At 40.5% G+C, this 20,245-nt stretch overlaps 1 protein-coding gene across 3 annotated transcripts in view; it reads left to right on the top strand.

Annotated features, from left to right (window-relative positions):
• Positions 1-20,245, top strand: part of RALGAPA2 (Ral GTPase activating protein catalytic subunit alpha 2) — a 316,059-nt gene that overhangs the window by 8,146 nt on the left and 287,668 nt on the right. For all 3 annotated transcript variants that reach the window (XM_055345530.1, XM_055345537.1, XM_055345523.1), the window contains exon 2: positions 15,287-15,397. In XM_055345530.1, the coding sequence (XP_055201505.1) occupies positions 15,287-15,397 (111 nt within the window). The remainder of the gene's footprint in view (positions 1-15,286; positions 15,398-20,245) is intronic.

The raw sequence follows: 20,245 nt of genomic DNA, 5'->3' as shown, positions 1-20,245 counted from the left end.
GAGCGATCTTATAAATGCAATTAACTTATATATTCAGTGCTTGGCCAGAAGGGGGGGGGAATGTACATATATAAAACAAGGACAGTTTAGGTAGTGCAGATATTATCTGGCCTTCCACTTGGTGACCATGTGTCCCAGATTGGCAGCAGATGGGACCAGGGAAATGCTGTGTTCTCAGTGGTCTTCTTTTTTTCACACCTCTGACTGTGGAACCATTTGACCTACCGGGTGTGGTTCTAGTGGTTAGGGGTAATTTTGCTCATCTCCATTTTTGCCTTTAATATGGCTTAACCTCAGATAAGATGTAACTTGAGTGTACTGATTGCTTATATTCATGTGGCACCTTACACTTTTGCAAAATGTTTTCTCATATTCTCATTGGTTCAGTGTGCTGCCTTATGCTACCAGTTCAGAAAGGACTTCACCTTCTAGATTCTTAAACCTTGTTTTTGAGTTAGTTCTGAATCCCCATTTCAAATCTTTAAGTGTGATTTTTACAAAAGAGATATTTCATCACCATTTTTATATCTTTTGTATTGTTTTATTATTTATTTATTTACTTTTAAAGATTTTATTTATTCACGACACACACACACACACACACACACACAGAGGCAGAGACACAGGCAGAGGGAGAAGCAGGCTCCATGCAGGGAGCCTGACGTGGGACTCTATCCCGGGTCTCCAGGATCACACCCTGGGCCAAAGGCGGCACTAAACCACTGAGCCACCCCAGCTGCCCCTTTTGTATTGTTTTAGAAACTGAAACCACATCTGAAAGATATTTTATTTTATTGTTTTTTTAAATTTTTATTTTTTTGAAAGGTATTTTAAAAGTAGTTGTAATTTTTAACTGCAAATATGTAATTTTGCTATCACAACTGTGGTTTAGCTGATAAAGATAAGGAGCCCTTTGATATTTTCTTGTGCTTGATTTTAAGTGATGATACATATTCACTTAACTTCAACTGCGGTTTCAGGGACACATAGGTACTAGTGACATTGCTTGTGTCCCCCTGTGGGAGCCCCAAGAATGCGGCACTCAGATCTCTGCTGTGAGGGTCATGACTGACTGGTGGCTCCAGCTGCTGCCCTCATGTTCACCACCACTTCTTAGCCAAAGCTGAGCTTTTCTTGGACTACTTGGAGTTACTGAGTAAGGAGGAGTGCTGTTGTGGTCCACTCATGCAAGATCCAGATGGCTCTGAAGAATGATTTTTTGCTTGAGGACTCCCCATGGATATGGTAAGGACCTTCTCACCACCGAGTTGGAGTCTGAGACTCTTCCTCCCCAACCCTCCTTCCTTCCCCCTTTCCTTCACAGGGGTCAGATGTGCAATGTGGTTGAAGCCAACTCTCCCTGCCTTCTCAGGTCTCTCCCCTTTCCCCTTTACAGACAGTAGCACTGATAAATCTCCTGTATGTGAAATTCTGTCTTGGTGTCTACTTCTCAGGAAGCCCAAACTGACACACCACCCCTTTCCCCAGAAGGTGTAGCCATTCCTCCCATCCAAAACCCTTCCAGGAGACAGCATGAGCACACTATGTCCTCCACGTAAACTTTCTTTGTCCCTTTGCCCTAAAATGATCGTTCCTCAGAATTCCCATAGCAGTTTGAACTTCTCATTTGACATTTATGGCCTTTGGCTTTGTGTCTGGTGACCCTACTAGGTGATAAATACGTTGAGAACATGAAGAGCTTCATGTTCATCCTGATTCCTTTTGGTAATGTATTTCCATATTTGTAACCATAATAATTAGCATTGAATCAGCACTTTTCATGTGCCAAACTGCCAGAAATACTTTTACATGCTTTAACTTATGTAATCCTCCCAAGTGGGATATTGTAATATTATTATCCTCATTGTACAGTTGAGACAGAGAGGTTAAGAATCTTGTCCAAGGTTACACAGCTGGTAAGTGACAGTCAGGATTTGAACCCAGGCAGCTGGCTCCAGAGTTCCCTTGTTCATTTAGCAGTTATTTTTTATCCACACACAACACGTGCCAGGTGCTATATACAGCATTGGGGATGCCAGAGCTTGCAATCCAAGTCTAGAATAAATAAGTATTAAAAAAAGCAAACAGACCCCAAAATGTGATTTCCAAATAGATGGATATAAGTCTGTGGGGGCGTAGCAGCCACCTGATGTTTTGAAAAATTTCTGAAAGCCTTTCTGCCCCAGAGATTGTTTTCACAAGCCACATGTTCCCATGATTAAAGTAATGATTCAAGACTGTGAATTAAGGTCTCCTGAAAGAGCCCCCCAACCTTCTCCTTTGTGTATGTGCACTCATTATCAGACCCACCCCTCTCATCCCAAGGTGAACAGCTGTAAAAGAAGACTGTTTGCATGGACAAAAGGCTTGAGAAGAGATTGGGAAAAGAGGTTTAGGGAGAGGGCAGCAGGACCAGAGGGCTGTTGGTAAGGATAGGCTTAAGTGAAGCTTAGGCAAGTATCCTAGATATTCTTTCATGGAAATAAAGTTGCAGAGACTTTATTGTAAAAATTTAAATACACAAAAACCAAAACAGTCACTGTCCCCAAAAAGGACCAGTTATAACTAGCAAAAATTCTTTCAATGAAATCTTTGATAGTATTTTCAAGACTGCTTGGAGAGGGGGAACAGATGACATGTATTGCTTCTTTACAACTTTTTAGAGGGATTAACATGTTTTATTTCTGGTCTTATTTCTGCCACAGATAATGTAGACCACTATTTTCCATGGATTTTATATATAATAAGGGTGTCTTTGAGTTAATTAGGCTTGATGTAGTAGAGCTTATGCTGAACTCCAGAGTAAAAGTAAAATATCACCTTGTCTTTGTGTGTGTGTGTGTCTGTGTGTATGTATATCATATTGCAGCTGTTTATTTTGGAAAGAAAGGTTCCATTCCTCTCTTCCTGCTCCTCAAAGAAATATGTACACAAACAGACACATCATTTTAACTGAAGTAAAAAGTAAATAATTAACTGGAAAGGTATTTGAAACTTAGAGGAGAGGATATAGTTATATCCTCGGTACATAGAGAGCTCCTACATTTTAAGGTGAAAAAGTATAACAGAAGTTTAAAAAAATATATATATATATAACACAAATGAAGAAATGACAAGAACCAATGTTTTAAACGTCACTTTTAAGTTGTCTAGGATATATAAACTTACAAATAAAAATGTATTTACTTATTATATTAGCAAAGTTGCTGTTGTGTGTTTTTCCCTTAATGATTCTTCCTGGTTATCTGTGTTTGCTTTTGAATATACCTTTGATAGGATTATAATTTCATATGATCTCTCTGGAAAGTAATTTATTGGTATCTGGTCTTAAAAATGTATGTATCATTTGACTTGATTCCCTTTTCTAGGAAATGGTGATAGGTATAGTTAAAGACTATTAAGAAATGCATTGCAGCATTGTTCTCACATTTAAAATTTTATTTGTTGAAATTCACATAATATAAAACTAATCATTTTAAAGTGAACAGTTCAGTGGCATATAGTACATTTATAGTGCTGTGCAGTCACCACACCTCTATCTAGTTCCAGAACATTTTCATCACTCCAACAGAAAATCTGGTACCCATTGAGCCATCACTTATTCTCTCTTCCCTCCAGCCCCTGGCAACCACCTGTGTGTGTGTTTAACCAGCTGGGAGATTTTTTTTTTTCTTTTTAAAATCATTCTGCTCCACCAGAGTGATAGTAGAATTGACCCTTGAATGATGGGTTTGAACTGTGGAGGTCCACTTATATGTGTTTTTTGTTTTTTGGTTTTTTTTTTTTTTTTTTTGATAAAAACAGTACAGCACTGTAAATGTATTTTATCTTCCTTATGATTTTCTTAATTGCATTTTCTTTTTTCTAACTTGCCTGTATTCTTACAATAAAGCAAGTTAGAAAAAAGAAAATGCAAAATATGTTTTGTTTATGTTATTGGTAAGGCTTCTGGTCAACGGTAGGCCGTTACTAGTTAAGTTTTTGGGGAGTCAGAAGATACAGGGAATAACACCCCCAATCCCTGCTTGTTCACAAGGTCAGCTGTATATGTTGAGCATATTTATACTAGTCAGGACTCTTGGTTACAAGTGGCAGAAACTCAAACTAACTTAAAAGGGGGATTTAATGATACACATAACTACTCTAGGGGAATATTTGGCTTTAAGTATGTATGATTGCTGACAGAAATGTAAGTGGAGTCCAGAGACACTCACCCATTTTCATGTCCACTTTCTTTTTGACCTCCCTCTTGTGAAAAATATTCCTTTCCACTCTTGGTTCTGTGTTTGTTTTCTGTGCTTCTTCCTCATCCTCAGGCTGACTCTGCCTGGTGCAGGAGAGATGGTCCCTGAAAGCTAGTGACCCTTGAGAAGAGTATGGTCTCCCTAGGACCCCAGGTCCTGAGAATACTCTGATTAGCTTTACATAGGTCTTGTGCCCATTTTTTTTTTTTAAGTGCCCATTCTTGTAAGAGATGAGGTACTCTGATTGGCCAGCCTGGATATCATTTGCCCTGTTCCTAGAAACTGAATCTCATTTTGGCTCATATATTTCTGAGAAAGTAGTTCTGGAAAGGTGTTCTGATACATTGCCACACAAAACAGTACTGCTTATATCTCGGCTCATGCCCATGTATGTCCCAAGGGTATTGACTTTTGTGTTGATAATCCTAGGTCATGGAGAAAGCTTTACATGACATTTTGTAAGTTTTACTTAAGACTGTGGGAGTTATATTTGAAGATTTATCTAAGTTGAGGGAAGTAAGGGTTTTCCTTTTAATAAATGGCTTTGCCACTCTTTGAGTTCTGTCTTAGACAATATACATTGTTTCTAAGTCATTTCCACAAGGAGACACTGAGGGCTTGCTGTGTATCAAATGAAGCTCTGATTTCATGAGATTTGGATTCCTTTAGGGCAGATGGACAATAAATAACAAGTAAATGTAGAATATAATTTCAGGTAATGATTATAGTACTATGAGGCTTAATGTGGATGTGTTTATGCTGATCTAGGCAGCAGGATCAGGGAAGACCTCTCTGAAGAGGTGTTTAGAGTCAAGATCTGAGTTAAGCAGGCAACAGCTTGGTGATTACTTACGGGAGTCGTGTTCTCAACAGAGGGAAGTGCAAAGGCTCTGAGTCATAAACAGGCTTGAGAATCTAATGGAAGTCAGTAGAGGTGGAGGAGTTGTGGACAAGAGAGGAAAGGGTAGGACCAGTGGGCCTTGTAGGTCTCAGTGAGGACTTCAGATTTTTCTCTAAGTAAGGTGACATGGGGAGCCACCCGAGCTGACCTTTAGGACCTTTGTGAAGAAAGCTTTTCTTTTGGCTTACTTTCTAGAAAGTCTGATCCTTTGCCCCAATACTGAGCAGTAGCTGGAGGCAGAAAGGGGAAGAGGTGAGAGAAAGGAGTGGTGCTAGAGAAGAGAAGTGAGTAGCTGTGGAAGCCATGGCAGGTGTAGGTTTTGAGGAAGGTGGGGACATGTGGCCTGTGTCTGTCTTTATTGCATCAGTGAGTAGTGTTGAGAAGACAGGCAGGTAACACTGCAGCCCAGGGGACAGGAGAGCTAGACTGCAGTGGGGTCATGTGATGGGGTGCACACAGCTGCTCAGGCATGTAACAGGATGGAGGTGGGCTTGCTAGGTTACCCCAAATTCCAGTAAGAGGCAAGAAGCAGATATATTAGAATATGCTCCTGGGGCACCTGGGTGGCTCAGTAGGTTAAGTGTCCAACTCTTGATTTCGGATCAGGTCATGATCTCAGGGTCTTGAGATAGAGCCCCAATTTGGGCTCTGTGCTGAGCATGGAGGCTGCTTAAGGTTCTCTCTCTCCCCCCCCCTTTCTTTCTGTCTCTCCGTCTCTCTCTGTCTCGGCCTCTTAAAATTAAAAAAGTACCCTTGATGTTGACAAAAAATGGAGATAGATCTACCAGCTGCTGAAAAAGAATGACCACAGGAAAATGTTCATTAGTCAGTGTAATATTAATTTATCTATATCAATGATTGCGAAGAGAAACCAATGTTGGTTCTATTTCAGGAACCTGTTAACTTAGAGCCCCATTTGTACTTTATATCATGTTTTTTAGTGGAAAGGCCTGGGGGAATCTTGATCTCTGGCTCAGTGTTAATTGATGAAATGTGCTTTTTATGAACTGATGTTGCTAGTTGAGTGTGCACTGATGGAGAATCTGTTCTAGCAGTTGCTTGTCAGTGCCAGGTTTACACAGAATGAAGAAATGTGACTTAATGTGTGCTAAGGCTACAAGGTAAATGAACCTTATCATAATTGGAAATATCATCACTTTTTCCATTCCAGGCTGTCACACATGTGCTTGTCCCTACTCAGTGTAAGTTATTGAGTGGCTGGACAGAGATAATTTCTTCTTGTCTGGCTTTTTATTTTTCTGCATTTCTTGGTAAGTGACAATTAGAGAAACACCGTTTTCCCTAAAGATAGCAAAGTCCCCTGTAACTAGGTCATTACAGGGCATCATGTGCAACATATGTGCTATATAGTATAAGTTTAATTATAGCATTGGACAGAGGAAATTTAAGTTATTTGCTGTTTTTAGGGCCTTTTGGTCTTGGTAAAGATAGTGTTTAATATATTGTATGGGTCTTGAATGTACTTCAAAGTTGGAGAGTAAGACAAGTTTAGAGAACATTATAGTCTGGTGTCATGTCTGCAGAGTTGTTCCTTTCTTTTTTATGCTAAATAGGCTTTGAAAAATACCTGAAAAAGATCTCTTTCCAAAACACTGTGGCAACTTCTTTTTTCCAAAATGAAAAATAGGTTTATAGTTTTTTGTTTTTTCCTTCCTCTAGTTTCCCTTCCTGCCTTACCTCCCCTCTCTGGTAATTGCAAGTCTGATTTCTTTTTCTATGAGTTTGGCTTTTTTTTTTCTTTTTTTTGATTTCATGTACAGGTGAGATCACTGAGTACATATTTATCTTTCTCTAATTTACTACACTTAGCATAAGGCCTTTAAGGTCCATACATGTTGTTGTGCATAGTTCTTTTGGTTATGAAATTTAATGTACTCATTATAAACATTTGAATGGTAGAAATCAAAAAATAATTTAAGTGGAAGAAAGCTCTTCAAATTCTGCAGTCCCCTAATGAGCATCATTAGAATTTTGGTAAGAATGTTTTCTATGCTTGCTGTTGCTTACATGTATCCTCTTCTCTCTGTTTTTTTGTCTCTCACCCAATCTCTGTCTGTCTCTCTGTGTTATGGAACACGCATAAACATAGTTTTACATGAATAGTCCTTATGCATGGTCTAACCCTAGATTTTTTAAAAAGATTTTATTTATTCATGAGAGACACAGAGAGAGGGAGAGACACAGGCAGAGGGAGAAGCAGGTTCCCTGTGGGGAGTCTGATGCGGGACTCGACCCCAGGATCACGACCTGAGCCAAAGGCAGATGCTCAACCACTGAGCCACCAGGTGCCCCTAACCCTAGATTTTTGACTTAACACTCCTTGGACATTTTTCCACACGAGTAAGTAAAGAAGGCTTGTATAATACTTCAGTGGCCATCTTAGGTTCTATTGGGTCCATATAACAAATTATCTTGCCACCCATTCCTCAGATAGTGAGTTTCTGGTCTTCTCAAGCTGCCATCACATTGAAGCCTGGGAGTGACAAGATGGCTGCCCGGTGACCAGAGGCCTTTGGTTTCTTGTGTGAGGGATACAGCAGACTAGTGTTCACGGCTGCTGAGAGGGTGGGGGACGTTGTGATGGATTTCCGGAGGTAGAGAGGCCCTTGAGAAAGGCCATTTCAGCTTTTGCTGTGGTAACTTCATAGGGAGACCACCTTTTTAACCTGTGGAGGAGGAAGTCCTTTCACTTGCAGGCTGACTTTGGTGTCCTAAATAAACTAACTCTGGCTCCAGTTTTAGGTTTAGTAACTCTTTTGTTTTGTGACTTCTACCAGATCTGTGTGCTTAAAAAAAAGTACCGTGTTTCCAGGGGCGCCTGGGGGCTCAGTCAGCTAAGCATCAGACTTCAGCTCATGTCATGATCCCAGGGTGCTGGGATCAAGTCCCAGGTCAGGCTCCTCTCTCAGCAGGGAGTCTTTTTCCCCTCTCCCTCTCCTGTCCCTATGCCAACTCATCCTCTCTGTCTTTGTTTTTCAAATGAATCAATAAAATCTTTTTTAAAAAAGTCATGTTTCCAGCTATGCTTGTCTGTACCTCCTCTGTCGCACCTGGATTTAGGGGAGCAGTGTGAGAGCCTGACTGCCTGGGTTTGAGTCAGGTAGTGACCTAATCTCTCTGACCTTCCACTGGCCATGAGGACAGTACCTGTTTCCTATGGCTACTAGAGGCTTAATTAAGTTAATATATTCAAAACTCTCTTGTAAGCTGTTGCTATAATTATTAATAATAATTATTTGATGTAAGAAAGATGGCTCTCTCTGCCTTCATCACCGCTTCTCTGCCTCCTTAGTTGTTGGCAATGGGGGTGGGTAGAGGTTACCAGCTAGCTACTATTTTATCTGTTTTATTTCTATCTCTGACTCCCTGGTGAGTGGTTTTGACTGTAATATAGGCTAGCCTCAATTCAGATCAAGAAAAGTAGCCATTTTGCATGGACTTAAAAAGTCCTATGAAACTTGAGTCTAGTATATTAAAATGTATGTAAAGCACATTTGATTTAAACATTGTATTTCATTGGTGTATATGCATGTTTTGCTATACTGGTACTTCATATTGGTTAAAAACAAAGTCTTAGAATCCTGTATTTGAGAAATGTATGTCAAAATGTTTAAATAAAGTAGCTCTGCTTTTTAAAACTTTAGCATTAAGTAATTGGAGTACATCTTTATACAGAATTACTCACATGTGGACTGTCAGTTCTGGGTAACTAAGTGTTAATATCTTCCTGACTTATAAGAATTTTACTTTCTACATCTAGTTTACCTTATAGGTATAGAGAAATGAAAATAATACATTTTAGTAGGATGGATATCTTCTACAACCTCTTCAGTCATACTACTAATTGTTTCCTGTTCAGCTGTCAGATTTCATTTTGGTATTTACAAGGATGTTTTGGATGCAGGTAACAGAAAATACAAATATAAATGATAAGGAATTTTTTCTCCTCCTATAAAAGCAGCCCCAGGGCAGGTCAATCCAGAATCAGCTAATTCATTCAGCAGTTCTGTGATATTGACAGTCCAGACTCTTTCTGCTTCCTTGCCTTGTCATCCCTAGTGTCCTCAGTGTGGCTGGCTTGTTCTTAAGGTGGCAAAAGGCCTGCAGCCGTTACAAGCATTGCACTCAGATAGAACAACATCTAGAGGCAGGAAAAAAGGAAATACTTCTTTGTGTTTCTTTAAAAACAATTAACCTTTTCCAGACATCTCCATCAGAATTCTTCTCACTTCTTATTGACCAGTGTTGGGTCATAGGCTTGAGCCTAAACATATCACTGGCACGGGGCATTTTGGCACTGTAATTGGCTCAGCAGCATCAAGTCTTACCTCCTGGGGCTGGGGATAGGTCAGCCTCATGAAGGACATGACTGTGGGGGAGGATGAGCCCTGAATAAGTAGGGGCTCTGTTTGGAAGAGGAAAAGGTCTGTCTGTGGGAACGGGTGGGGTGGGAGGCTGGAGGGAAGCCAATAGTGTTTCTCTAGGCCGCTCTTGCTTTTTTAGTTTAAATGCTGTGGAGAGCATCTGTGAAAGTAAATCATCAGTCATGGTGAAATTTTGAATACCTGTGTGTAGTTTTAGGGAAGAATGGAAGAATTTAAAATTTTGCACTATAACTGGTATACATGGCTGTAACGTATGTAAGAAACAGAACTATCAACAAAGTTAAAGATGAGTTGGTCCACTTTCTGCAAATAGGAATGTAGTTTAGGCCCCAGTATGCTTCCAGAATCATTATACGAGGGTTCTAGGGGCCTTTTTCTTCTCTTGGGTCAGGCTGGTGGTGCTTGGGCATAGAGGCACATGTGTATCTGCTCTTGGCCCTGAAGAGGACTGAAAATTGGATTAACAGTGTGGATGAGGCTCACTTGACTGGTGGGGCAAAAGCCTAATTGGCTTGGATACTAGGTTAGATGGGTGGATTTAAACTGTTTATTTTTTTATTATATATCACAAGTTACATATTTATGAAACTTATTTCACATGTATTCAATATTTAAAACAACTTAAGTCCTTTTTTATGTGTAGCACATGGCCTATGTACGCATAAATACATTCAATTGATTCAAAGTCAAAACTGAGACTGGGGTTCTCTTGAGTGAATATGGAAAGGGAAAAGGGAGGGCATTAGTCCCTGTGGCTTCTGGACTTTACTCAGGCAGTCTTCTCCAGAGGTTTTCGCCCTCAGCCTTGCTGTTGCCTTTCAGCTAGATGGGGAGAAATAATTGCCAACCAGAGGTTTTAGCTGGACAGAGGAGTGGGGGAGGGTAGCTTTTGGTGTGGCTTATCGATTATTTTTGAGATAATAATACTGGGGCAAATACTAGAAACAGTTTATTGGCTCTTGGTTGGTGGTGAAGGAGAGTGAGAAATTAAAGATTTCTTTGAAAATTAAGGAATAACCCCAAGCTCCATAAAGCTATCTGCTAGTTGCTTCTCTGTGGTTAGTTTGAATGTACTTCTCTGGACTTTGTGATTATGTCAGGCAGTGGGCTGATATCTGTTGCCAAACACACAGAAAATCCTCACCTCAAAGGCCTGGGCTCTTTAGTTCAGTATTTGTCCTCCCTTTCTTTACTGGCCACTGCTAGTGCTGTGGAAGGGGACTGGCATGAGCTCCTTCAACGGGGAAATCGGCAATTCCCATTTTCATGAAATCGGGCTTGAGTAGCACACCCCTCATTTCTCATCTGTTTACTTATCTTCCTGTTCTTTTTTTATCTGGCTCTCCTTTACATCCCCAAGGTGATGATGATTTTTATATATTCCTGACCTGATTTCCGGTTTTGATTTATTCCTCCTTGTCTCTGAGGCCTTTGTGTGGTTCAGATTTGAGTTGAGATACCAGATAGGAATTCTGCCCAGATCTCTGACTGTGTCACCTTGGGCAGGTCACATAAGATCTAGAACCTGTGGTTTCTTTATTTTGATCATACCTGCCCATCTAACTTACAGGGTTATGGGTGAGGGTCAAATAAAAGAAATTCTTGAAAGTATCTTTAAAGCATAAATGTATAGCATTATTAATATTCTCAACCTCCCCAAGTGACTTTGTCTACTTCCTGCTTTGATGCTCTGCATAAGCTATGGTCATGGTGCCCTTTGTGTTACTTGTTTGTTTACCACTGAACCCTTGAAGACCCTGTGTCTTATTCTCTTTGAATTTGCTAGCACTTAGCTCAAGGCTAGTTGGCATGGGAACTGGCTCAGTAATGTTTGAATGAATGGGTAAAGAATGTCTATCTAGGGGCACCTGGGTGGCTCAGTGGTTGAGCATTTGCCTTTGGCTCAGGTCATGATCCTGGGATCCTAGGATTGAGTCTGCATCTGGCTCCCTGCAGGGAGCCTGCTTCTCCCTCTGCCTATGTCTCTGCCTCTCTCTCTCTCTGTGTCTCTTATGAATAAATTTTAAAAATCTTAAAAGAAAATGTCTATCTAAAGGATGTTTCTGGTCATAGTTACTTTGTTTGTTTTTGTTGTTGTTCATTGTTTTTTTCTGAACAAACCTTACTCTTTATCTCCATGCTTCTTGAAGTTAACCTTGTTAAAAATCAGGCTATTTTCTTGTGTTCCCTTTTGCAGGATGTTAAATTCCAGGATCTGTGGTCTCCTCCAAGATTTGTGCTTACTTTATAAATATTCATCTGATGAATCTTGCTTTTAAAAAATAAGACAAATCAGTCCTTTCAGCTATTGAATTAGAGATATAAAATATGTAATATTTATTGTTTGTTTATTCATTTAACAAATATTCCTGAGTACCTTTCGGGTACCAAGCTCTGTTCCTGGGGCTAAGAATAGAGCAGTGAACAAATCAGATGAGATTCCTGCCCTTATGCTGCTTCCATTCTAGTGGAGTGTCAGTCAGTGAAGAAGGAAATTAATAAATGAGATAATTTCAACTAATCTTAAGTGCTCTAGAAGGAATCATGTGAAGAGGACTCCTAGACCAATGAGGAGAGTTATAAATAAAACTCATGTTATAAATAAAACTGATTATGTTACCTATGTTATGCTCTTAGTTTTCAGGTTACCTGAAAAGTATCTAATGGTCTTGATATTGATATATTTGGAGCTCTGTCCCATCCATGCCTCATCCACAAGAAAGACAGCAAATGGTTGAGGAGGAAGGTGGCTATTACCTGGACTTCTGGTTTCACAAGAGCACCTCAGTCTGTATGAGTGCTTTTCAACCTTGACTAGAACCCTCTTTGTTCAGGTTGCTCTATTTAAGTATCTCTGATAGACCAAGGGGGACCCAGGGAAGATGAGGGAGTCATCAATCATCCAATAACCCCACAGTGCCATCTTGCTGTGTCAGTACACTCATACTCTAAATGCCAGGGAAATTGCTTGCTTGATTATGGCATTCTATGTCCAAGACCTTTTTACTGGTGAGCAGTCAGGCATCCATCCATTGCAGAGCCTATGAAGGAAGAAGGCAGAGTGATCAGATGACATATGAAGAGTGACACAGTGGCACTTTTAGATTTCTTTGAAGATGTAATGTGTGATCCCAGTTCTGAAGGATGAGAGGGAATGAGCTATATGGGGCTCTGGGGTTGGGGGCACCATACTAGAGGTAGCCCAAATGGAGAACACATTTGAGAAATCTGGGGAATAGAAAGAAGCCCAGTGGCTGAAGTGTAGGGTGTGAAGGACAGAGTGCTGTGAAATGAAGTTGGCATCAAATGGAGGAAATTCTGCAGGGCCTTGTAGGCCGTGGTCAGGAGTTTGGATTTTAAGTACTACTGGAGGCCACTGGGAGGTTTTGAGTGAAGGAGTGACCTGGTTTGATATACAGTGTTGAGTTTTTCTGCTGACTGCATGGTGGAGGATGGACCGTGGAGGGGAGTAATGGAAATAGGAACCCAGGCAGAGGGCATGGTTGCAGCCTGGGTGAGGATTCATGGTGACATATAGCAGGCAGGGCCATGGAGGACATGAAGGACCCAGGGCTGGAGCATGTTGCAGGTGGAACTGACACCTCGGAGATGGGCTGTGAAGGAGTGAGAAGAACCCAGGATGATGAGTAGCTGGGTGGGTGGCAGGGCCTAAGGAAGAACAGAATTTGAGGAGAGAACAATACTTTCTTTGGCCATGTTTGATTTGAGGAGCCTTGTAGACCCTCACGTGGAGAAATCCAGCTGGCAGTAGGTTTGTGGAGTGAAATCTGGAGTTTTTAGTAGGGGGTAAAATCTCTTTCTTGATAGTACCCAGGATTTGAAAGTGGACTAGGCCATTTCTTTCCTATAGGCATATGATCTAATTAATGGTTTACATATGGTGGCCATTATCCTGTCATTGTTATATATATTAACACATATCTACATATATATACACACACACATGTATATATATATGTTTTAGGACATTTCTTTTGTTCAACTCATTCAAGAAAATATTGAGCTAGATAAATACTGTGCTAGATGCAGGGGACATAATGATGCATGGGATGGACTAGAGGTTCTGTAGGGTTTGCAGTATCTCTAACAGAGAAGACAGATCATTCCTTCAGAATTAAGTCAGGAATTCTCTCGAGAGGGATTCCATCAGGAATTAAGTAAAGCAATAGATATGTTTTTTGACCAGGGAGAACCAGCTGGTGGAGCACTAGCAGAGTCATTGACCTAGTCTTGGGGCAGGCTGGGGATGTTTTAGCTACCAGTAAGTGCGAACAGGAGTTAGCAGGTGAAGTATGTTTCAGGGGGAACAGTTAGTTGGGGGTGGACCAGTAGTTTGGGTTGGAGTGAAAATGAACAGAATCTTTTCTTGGAACCACACATTCTGTGGAAGGCACTCAAGGATTCCTTGGCAGGATTATGTAGCTCATAAGAATGATAATACTAGTTTCACTGGTAAATTTGTTAGTTTAGTAACTAGTTTAGGAACTTCTAGGGCTTTGTGGTATTATTTGGGGGGGCAGAACAGAGTGTGAAATTGGCTGCTGATATGACTTTACAAACACCTTATGTGCATCATTTCAAAGAATCAGGTCAGATTTTTTTTTTTTTCCATGAAAAGCCCCTATGGAGGAGGGAAAGGAGAAAAACAACTCCTTTGATTCACCAGCATTAGTGTCAAGTTTATAGAACTTAAATATAGTAATGTATGTGTTCACATATAGACATAGTATTAGGACCCCAAAAGCAATTGGATCTACTTTATCATAGGTTGAATAGCAATACATTTGTTTCTTGAGTAATCCTTGCAGAATTTAAAGAAGCTGTTTTTAATTTTCCTGAGATGTCTAGTGTATTCTTCTCAAGAGCTAACACCTTGGTCAGGCACAAACAACCTGTTTGTGTAAATGGTACAAATAACCTGTTTGCTAAGGAAAATGTACAAAGGCATGTTGATAGTGGATAAGTACTCTGACCAGAGTTGTGAGTGATAATTGGGTCCCTGGAAGAAGTGGCTCTGTTGCTGCTGGGCTCCAGCAGGTGGCTGAGCTAAGTTCCATGCATAACCTTTCTAGCCACAGTTCTTGATTGAGCAGACCTGGTCCAACAGGGAGAAACATGGCTCAGGGCAACTCTAGAAACACATGGTAGGCCTCTCTGTGTTCAAAGAGAGTGGAACAGCTCACCTAGGAGCTGGAGGGAAGGCTTTGACCAGTGGCCCAGGTGGAAGAGGGTGGGTGTGCTGGGGAGCGCCAGCTAGTTCTGTTGAGCTGGTCTCAGGTCAGCTGGGAGGGAGGAAAAACTGAGCCATGTAGGAATCCAGCAGCAAAATTGTTTTTTCAGATGTACAGACCCATTCCTCTTTATGGCCTATGTCAAAAGTCACCTCCTGTGTGAACCTCTATTCCCCACTCCCAACAGGAAGGCATCTTGTCCCTCCCAACCTGTACTTACCCCTGGACTTCTAGCTGGTCTGTGAGTGCTGAGCCCCCATGGCTCTGATGCCCTGGAATCAGTCCCCTGCAGGGGTCTGCCTGTGGGGGAGGGGCCCCAGGACAACTAAGATCTCTTAGTGGAGAACAAATACTATTTTCATTGTTTGGTTTTATCTCATAGGGGGATAAAACTAGTTCTTACTTTCCTTTACTTCTGAAAAGGTTTGTGAATTCTGATAGTTGTATAAGATTATTGTTACAATGGTAACTTTTTCTTTTCAGATAATGTGGATGCAAGTGATCTTAAGCAGTTTTTTGAGACCAACTATTCTCAGATATATTTTATCTTCTATGAAAATTTTATAACACTGGAAAATAGTTTGAAATTAAAAGGTAAGCACTTCTACAAAAGGAACTTTTTTTATATGTAATTTTTATTTTTTAACATTCAGAAAGCTTTAAAGGTTGTATGTGTCATGAGCCCCAAGTTATATGCTATTAAGCTTTCTTTCTTGCCAGACTAATCTTAGCAAAGCTGGGAGATTGCAGTGGTTAGTATCTTTGTTTCCCTGGAACTTTCTCTTTACAGTGTTAATTGAACCACAAATGGCTACAGAGAAAATGGAAGAAGAAACCCAAAGGAGGCATGAGTTCCATAGGAATAGTTTACTTGAAAAGAAAGACATAAAAATAATATTTGCACACTGTAAAAAAAAATTCAAACTCCACCGAAGGGCTTGAAATGAAAATTGAACCTTATGTTTTGCTCAGACCCCCAATCCTACTCTGAACACAACCACTATTAAAAGTTTCATGTATTTTTTTCTGTATGTGTTATTAATGTATATTACACACACATATACTTATATAAAATATTCTTTGAAAAATCAAGCCAATAAGGTCACACTGCACAATCTGCTCTGTATTTAGGTGACTGGATAGTGTAGCCTGGGGAGCCAGACTGGGTTTGGATCCTGCCCTCTCCTTCCAGCTGTTTCTCTTTGGGCGAGTTACTTCACCTCTCTCTGACTCAGCTTCCTCCTGTCAGCATCAAACAGGTTAACATATATCCTAGGATTTCAGGCAGAGTATGGCATGTAGTATGTGCTTGGTAAATATTAGCTGCCATCATCACCTTCTTATTTATTTACATGTAATCTATTTTGGAAATCCTTACATGTTAACACACTTATTTCTACCTCAGTTTTATTTATTTATTACAAAATATTTTTTACTTGAGTATAGTTGACACACAATATTACATTAGTTTCAGATGTACAAGTTTGTTTTTTTTTAATATTTTATTTATTTATTAGATACACAGAGGGGAAGAGAGAGAGAGAGAGAGAGAGAGAGAGAGAGAGAGAGAGAGAGAGAGATAGATAGGCAGAGGGAGAAGCAGGCTCCACACAGGGAGCCCGATGTGGGACTCGATCCCGGGTCTCCAGGATCATGCCCTGGGCTGAAGGTGGCACTAAACCTCTAAGCCACTGGGGCTGCCCCAGATGTACAAGTTTGTATATTAAGTTATGCTCACTACAAATGTAGCTGCCATCTGTCACCATACAGTGCTATTATAGTACCACTGACTGTATTCAATATGCTGTGCCTTTCATCCCCATGACCTACTCATTCCATAACTGGAAACCTGCACCTCCCACTCCCCTTCACCCATTTTGTACATCCCTTTAACCTCTTCCTTCTTACAACCATCAATTTGTTCTCTGTATTTATAGGTTTGATTCTGCTTTTTGTTTGCTTGCTTATTCATTTCTTTTGTTTTTTTTTAGATTCTATATATGAGTGAAATCATATGATATTTGTCTTTCTCTGTCTGACTTACCTCACTTAGCATAATAACTTCTAGGTGCATCCATGTTCTTGCAAATAGCAAGATCTCATCATTTTTTTTATGGCTAAGTAATATACCATTCTATGTATATACCATTTCATCTTCTATTGATGGGCACTTGGGCTGCTTCCATATCTTGGCTATTGTCAGTAATGCTGCAGTAGGCATAGGGGTGCATATGTGCTTTCAGAATGTTGAGTCTGGTTTGTAAACTGCCACAACAGCAATGGGAACCCTTGAGAGAAGCCAAGTTTAGAAGGTAGGATGATGAGTGCAGTTTTGGACAGTCTGGGTTAGGTGCCTGTGGGACACCCAGGTATAGGTTCTGGCTGGGCAGTAAAAATATAAGGATGGGAGCTTGGGAAAAGAGAGGTGCAATCATGCTATTGACAAGGGACTAGTTCTTTGTAGAAAGAGTGACAGTTAAGGATTTGGTGTAATGCCTTCATTTATTTGACAGATAAAGAGGAAAGATAAGGGAGTAGTGTGGAGCTGGGAAGGGGGTTTGATGCCAGGAAGGCATTTTGTCACAGAAGCCCAGAGAAGAGAGAATTTCTTTTTTTTTTAATCTTTTTTTTTAAATTTTTATTTATTTATGATAGTCACAGAGAGAGAGAGAGAGAGAGAGGCAGACACAGGCAGAGGGAGAAGCAGGCTCCATGCACCGGGAGCCCGACGTGGGATTCGATCCTGGGTCTCCAGGATCGCGCCCTGGGCCAAAGGCAGGCGCCAAACTGCTGCGCCACCCAGGGATCCCGAGAAGAGAGAATTTCAAGGAATGAAATGTCAGCAATGTTTGATGATGCAAAAAATTGCGGAGCAGCAGGATTAGGAAGTGGTAGTGTATTGAGGAAGTTGTCACTGAGTACTGAAAGAAAAGTCTAGGTGAGTAGTGGGATCTTAAGCCAGCCAGAGAGATGGAGTGACTGGGGGTGAGACGGTGGAGGCTACACACAAGAATACCCTTTTGGACAGTTTGATGTTGAAGATAGAATATTGTAGCTGAAGGCGTAAGCTTGGTCAAGGGAGGGTTTTAAAGGCTACATTTGCCTGTCTGCAGGCTAACTAAAGGGGTATTACTGATGGTGCAAGATGGTGGGGGAAGTGAGTTGAGATGGGGTCAGGTATACAGAAGAGGATACAGAGAGGAGTTATTGACTGCTTCTGCAGAACCTGAGGCAGATGTCAGGCTCCGAGTGGAAGGAATGTGGTGGTCTAGGACACATACCAGATGGTTCAGAGTCTTATAGCATCCTCCAGGTGCTAGATGTGTTCATCAAGTCAAGTATGGGCATGTGCCCAAAGATGCCAACAAGGATTTTTATTTTTGTTTTTCAGTGAATTGCTTGTTTTTTTTTCCTTTTTGAATTATAGGTTGATGTAAATCTTGAGCCTAATTTTTTTCCAAATTGATGTTTCTTTTTTTTTTTTTAAGATTTTATTTAGTTATTCATGAGACACACACAGAGAGAGAGAGAGAGAGAGAGAGAGAGAGAGAGAGAGAGGGAGGCAGAGACACAGGCAGAGGGAGGAGGAGGCTCCATGCAGGGAGCCCCACGTGGTACTCAATCCCATGTCTGCAGGATCACACCCTGGACTGAAGGTGGCGCGAAACTGCTGATCCACTGGGGCTGCCCAAAATTGATATTTCAAATATGAAACAATTTGATTTTTATCCTGTTTTCTAATTTTGCCCCACTTCTTATCGCAGGTATGTGGAGGGAGAAAGTGTGATGTAATGGGTAATCAGAATAGAAAAGAAAGATACTAAAATCCCTTGTCTTAAAAAAAAAGCCCTATAACCAAGGAACCCCTTTTAAAGGCTTTTCCACCCCTCCTCCCCACTTTTGCTCTCTCTGTCCTTTTAGAAAAATATAGTTGTTCAAGAGTGTATCAGTTAGTTGTGCTGCATAACAAATTGTATTACAAACCATCCCAAAACTGAGTACCTTAATACAACAACCAGTCATTTAGCATACAATTTTCTGGGTTTATTGGGAAGTTCTAGTTTAGGCTTGTGCATGCCTCTCACATCAGCTGGTGGAAGATGGCTTCATTTACATGTCTTGCGGTGGGCAAGCTATTGACTGGGACACTCCATGTGTGCAGGTTATTTTGAACTCCTCTACATGCTGGCTGTAGGGTTCCAAGCTCAGCAAGTGCATAAGGCTTTTCAAACTTGTGCTTGCCTCACATTTGCTAATGTCACACTGGCTAGAGCAAGTTACATACATCTCAGATGCAAATAGAGAAATAGACATCTCTTGATAGGAGAGGGAAAACTCTGCATTCTTGCAGTCTACTACAAAGAATCATAATGAAGAACTAATAAAAATTGGGTGAGATTTCAAAGTTTCTTTCTTTTAACACAACCTGTGTTTCGATTGGAGTACCAGGAAGAAAGTGTACCAAAACAACAGATTAAAGGGACATGTTTGCTATGAATAATGAAATCATCTTGTGATAACTTCAGCTTTCTGTCATTTAGGCCAAAACCTGAGTTTATTGACTCTACCTTCAAAATACATCCAAAATGGTCTCTTCCCACTGCCTGTGCTGGTAATGCTGGTGCTCCCATTATCCTCACCTGCATTTGTAGTAGCCTCAGATATGGTCTTCCCCTTTCCACACTTGTGCCCCCTCCTCCTGCCCCTGCCAGAGTTTCTTAAGAAGAGCAGCTGGAGTGATGCTTTAAAAATATGTCACATCATGACTCAGCACTCTAAACCCCCAAATAGCTTCTCAATTCTGGAAGTCATTACAATGGCCTTAGACCCCACCTACCTGCCTGCCTTTAAGCTACCCACTTTCTAACTCCACCTGTGGCAATTCTCCCCCTTCTCTCTAGGCACAAGGGCCTTCTCATTGTTTCTTGATCATGACAGACTTGCTCAGCCATAAGGACTTCTCACTTTCCAGTTCCTCTGTCTGGAACAAATTTCTCCCAAATGTCCATATCGCTTGTTTTCTTACCCCCAAATGTCCATGTGTCTTCCTTCCCTTCCTTCTTTCAAATATTGACTCAGATGGCATCTTATCAGCAAGGGGGTCCCTGACTTCCCTGGTCAAAATTGAATACCATCCCTTTGACATTCCCCCTTGGCCTTCTGTCTTGGTTCTTTTCTTTTCTTTTCTTTCTTTTCTTTTCTTTTCTTTTCTTTTCTTTCTTTTCTTTTCTTTTCTTTTCTTTTCTTTCTTTTCTTTTCTTTTCTTTTCTTTTCTTTTCTTTTCTTTCTTTTCTTTTTCTTTTTCTTTTTCTTTTTCTTTTTCTTTTTCTTTCATTTCTTTTCTTTTCTTTTCTTTTCTTTCTTTCTCTTCCTTTTTTTAAGATTTATTTATTTATTTATTTATTTATTTATTTATTTATTTATTTATTTATTTATTTATTT

This window comes from Nyctereutes procyonoides, unplaced genomic scaffold (genome assembly GCF_905146905.1).
Source record: "Nyctereutes procyonoides isolate TBG_1078 unplaced genomic scaffold, NYPRO_anot_genome, whole genome shotgun sequence".
Lineage (NCBI taxonomy): Eukaryota > Metazoa > Chordata > Mammalia > Carnivora > Canidae > Nyctereutes > Nyctereutes procyonoides.
This window is presented reverse-complemented; position numbering and strand designations above follow the sequence as displayed.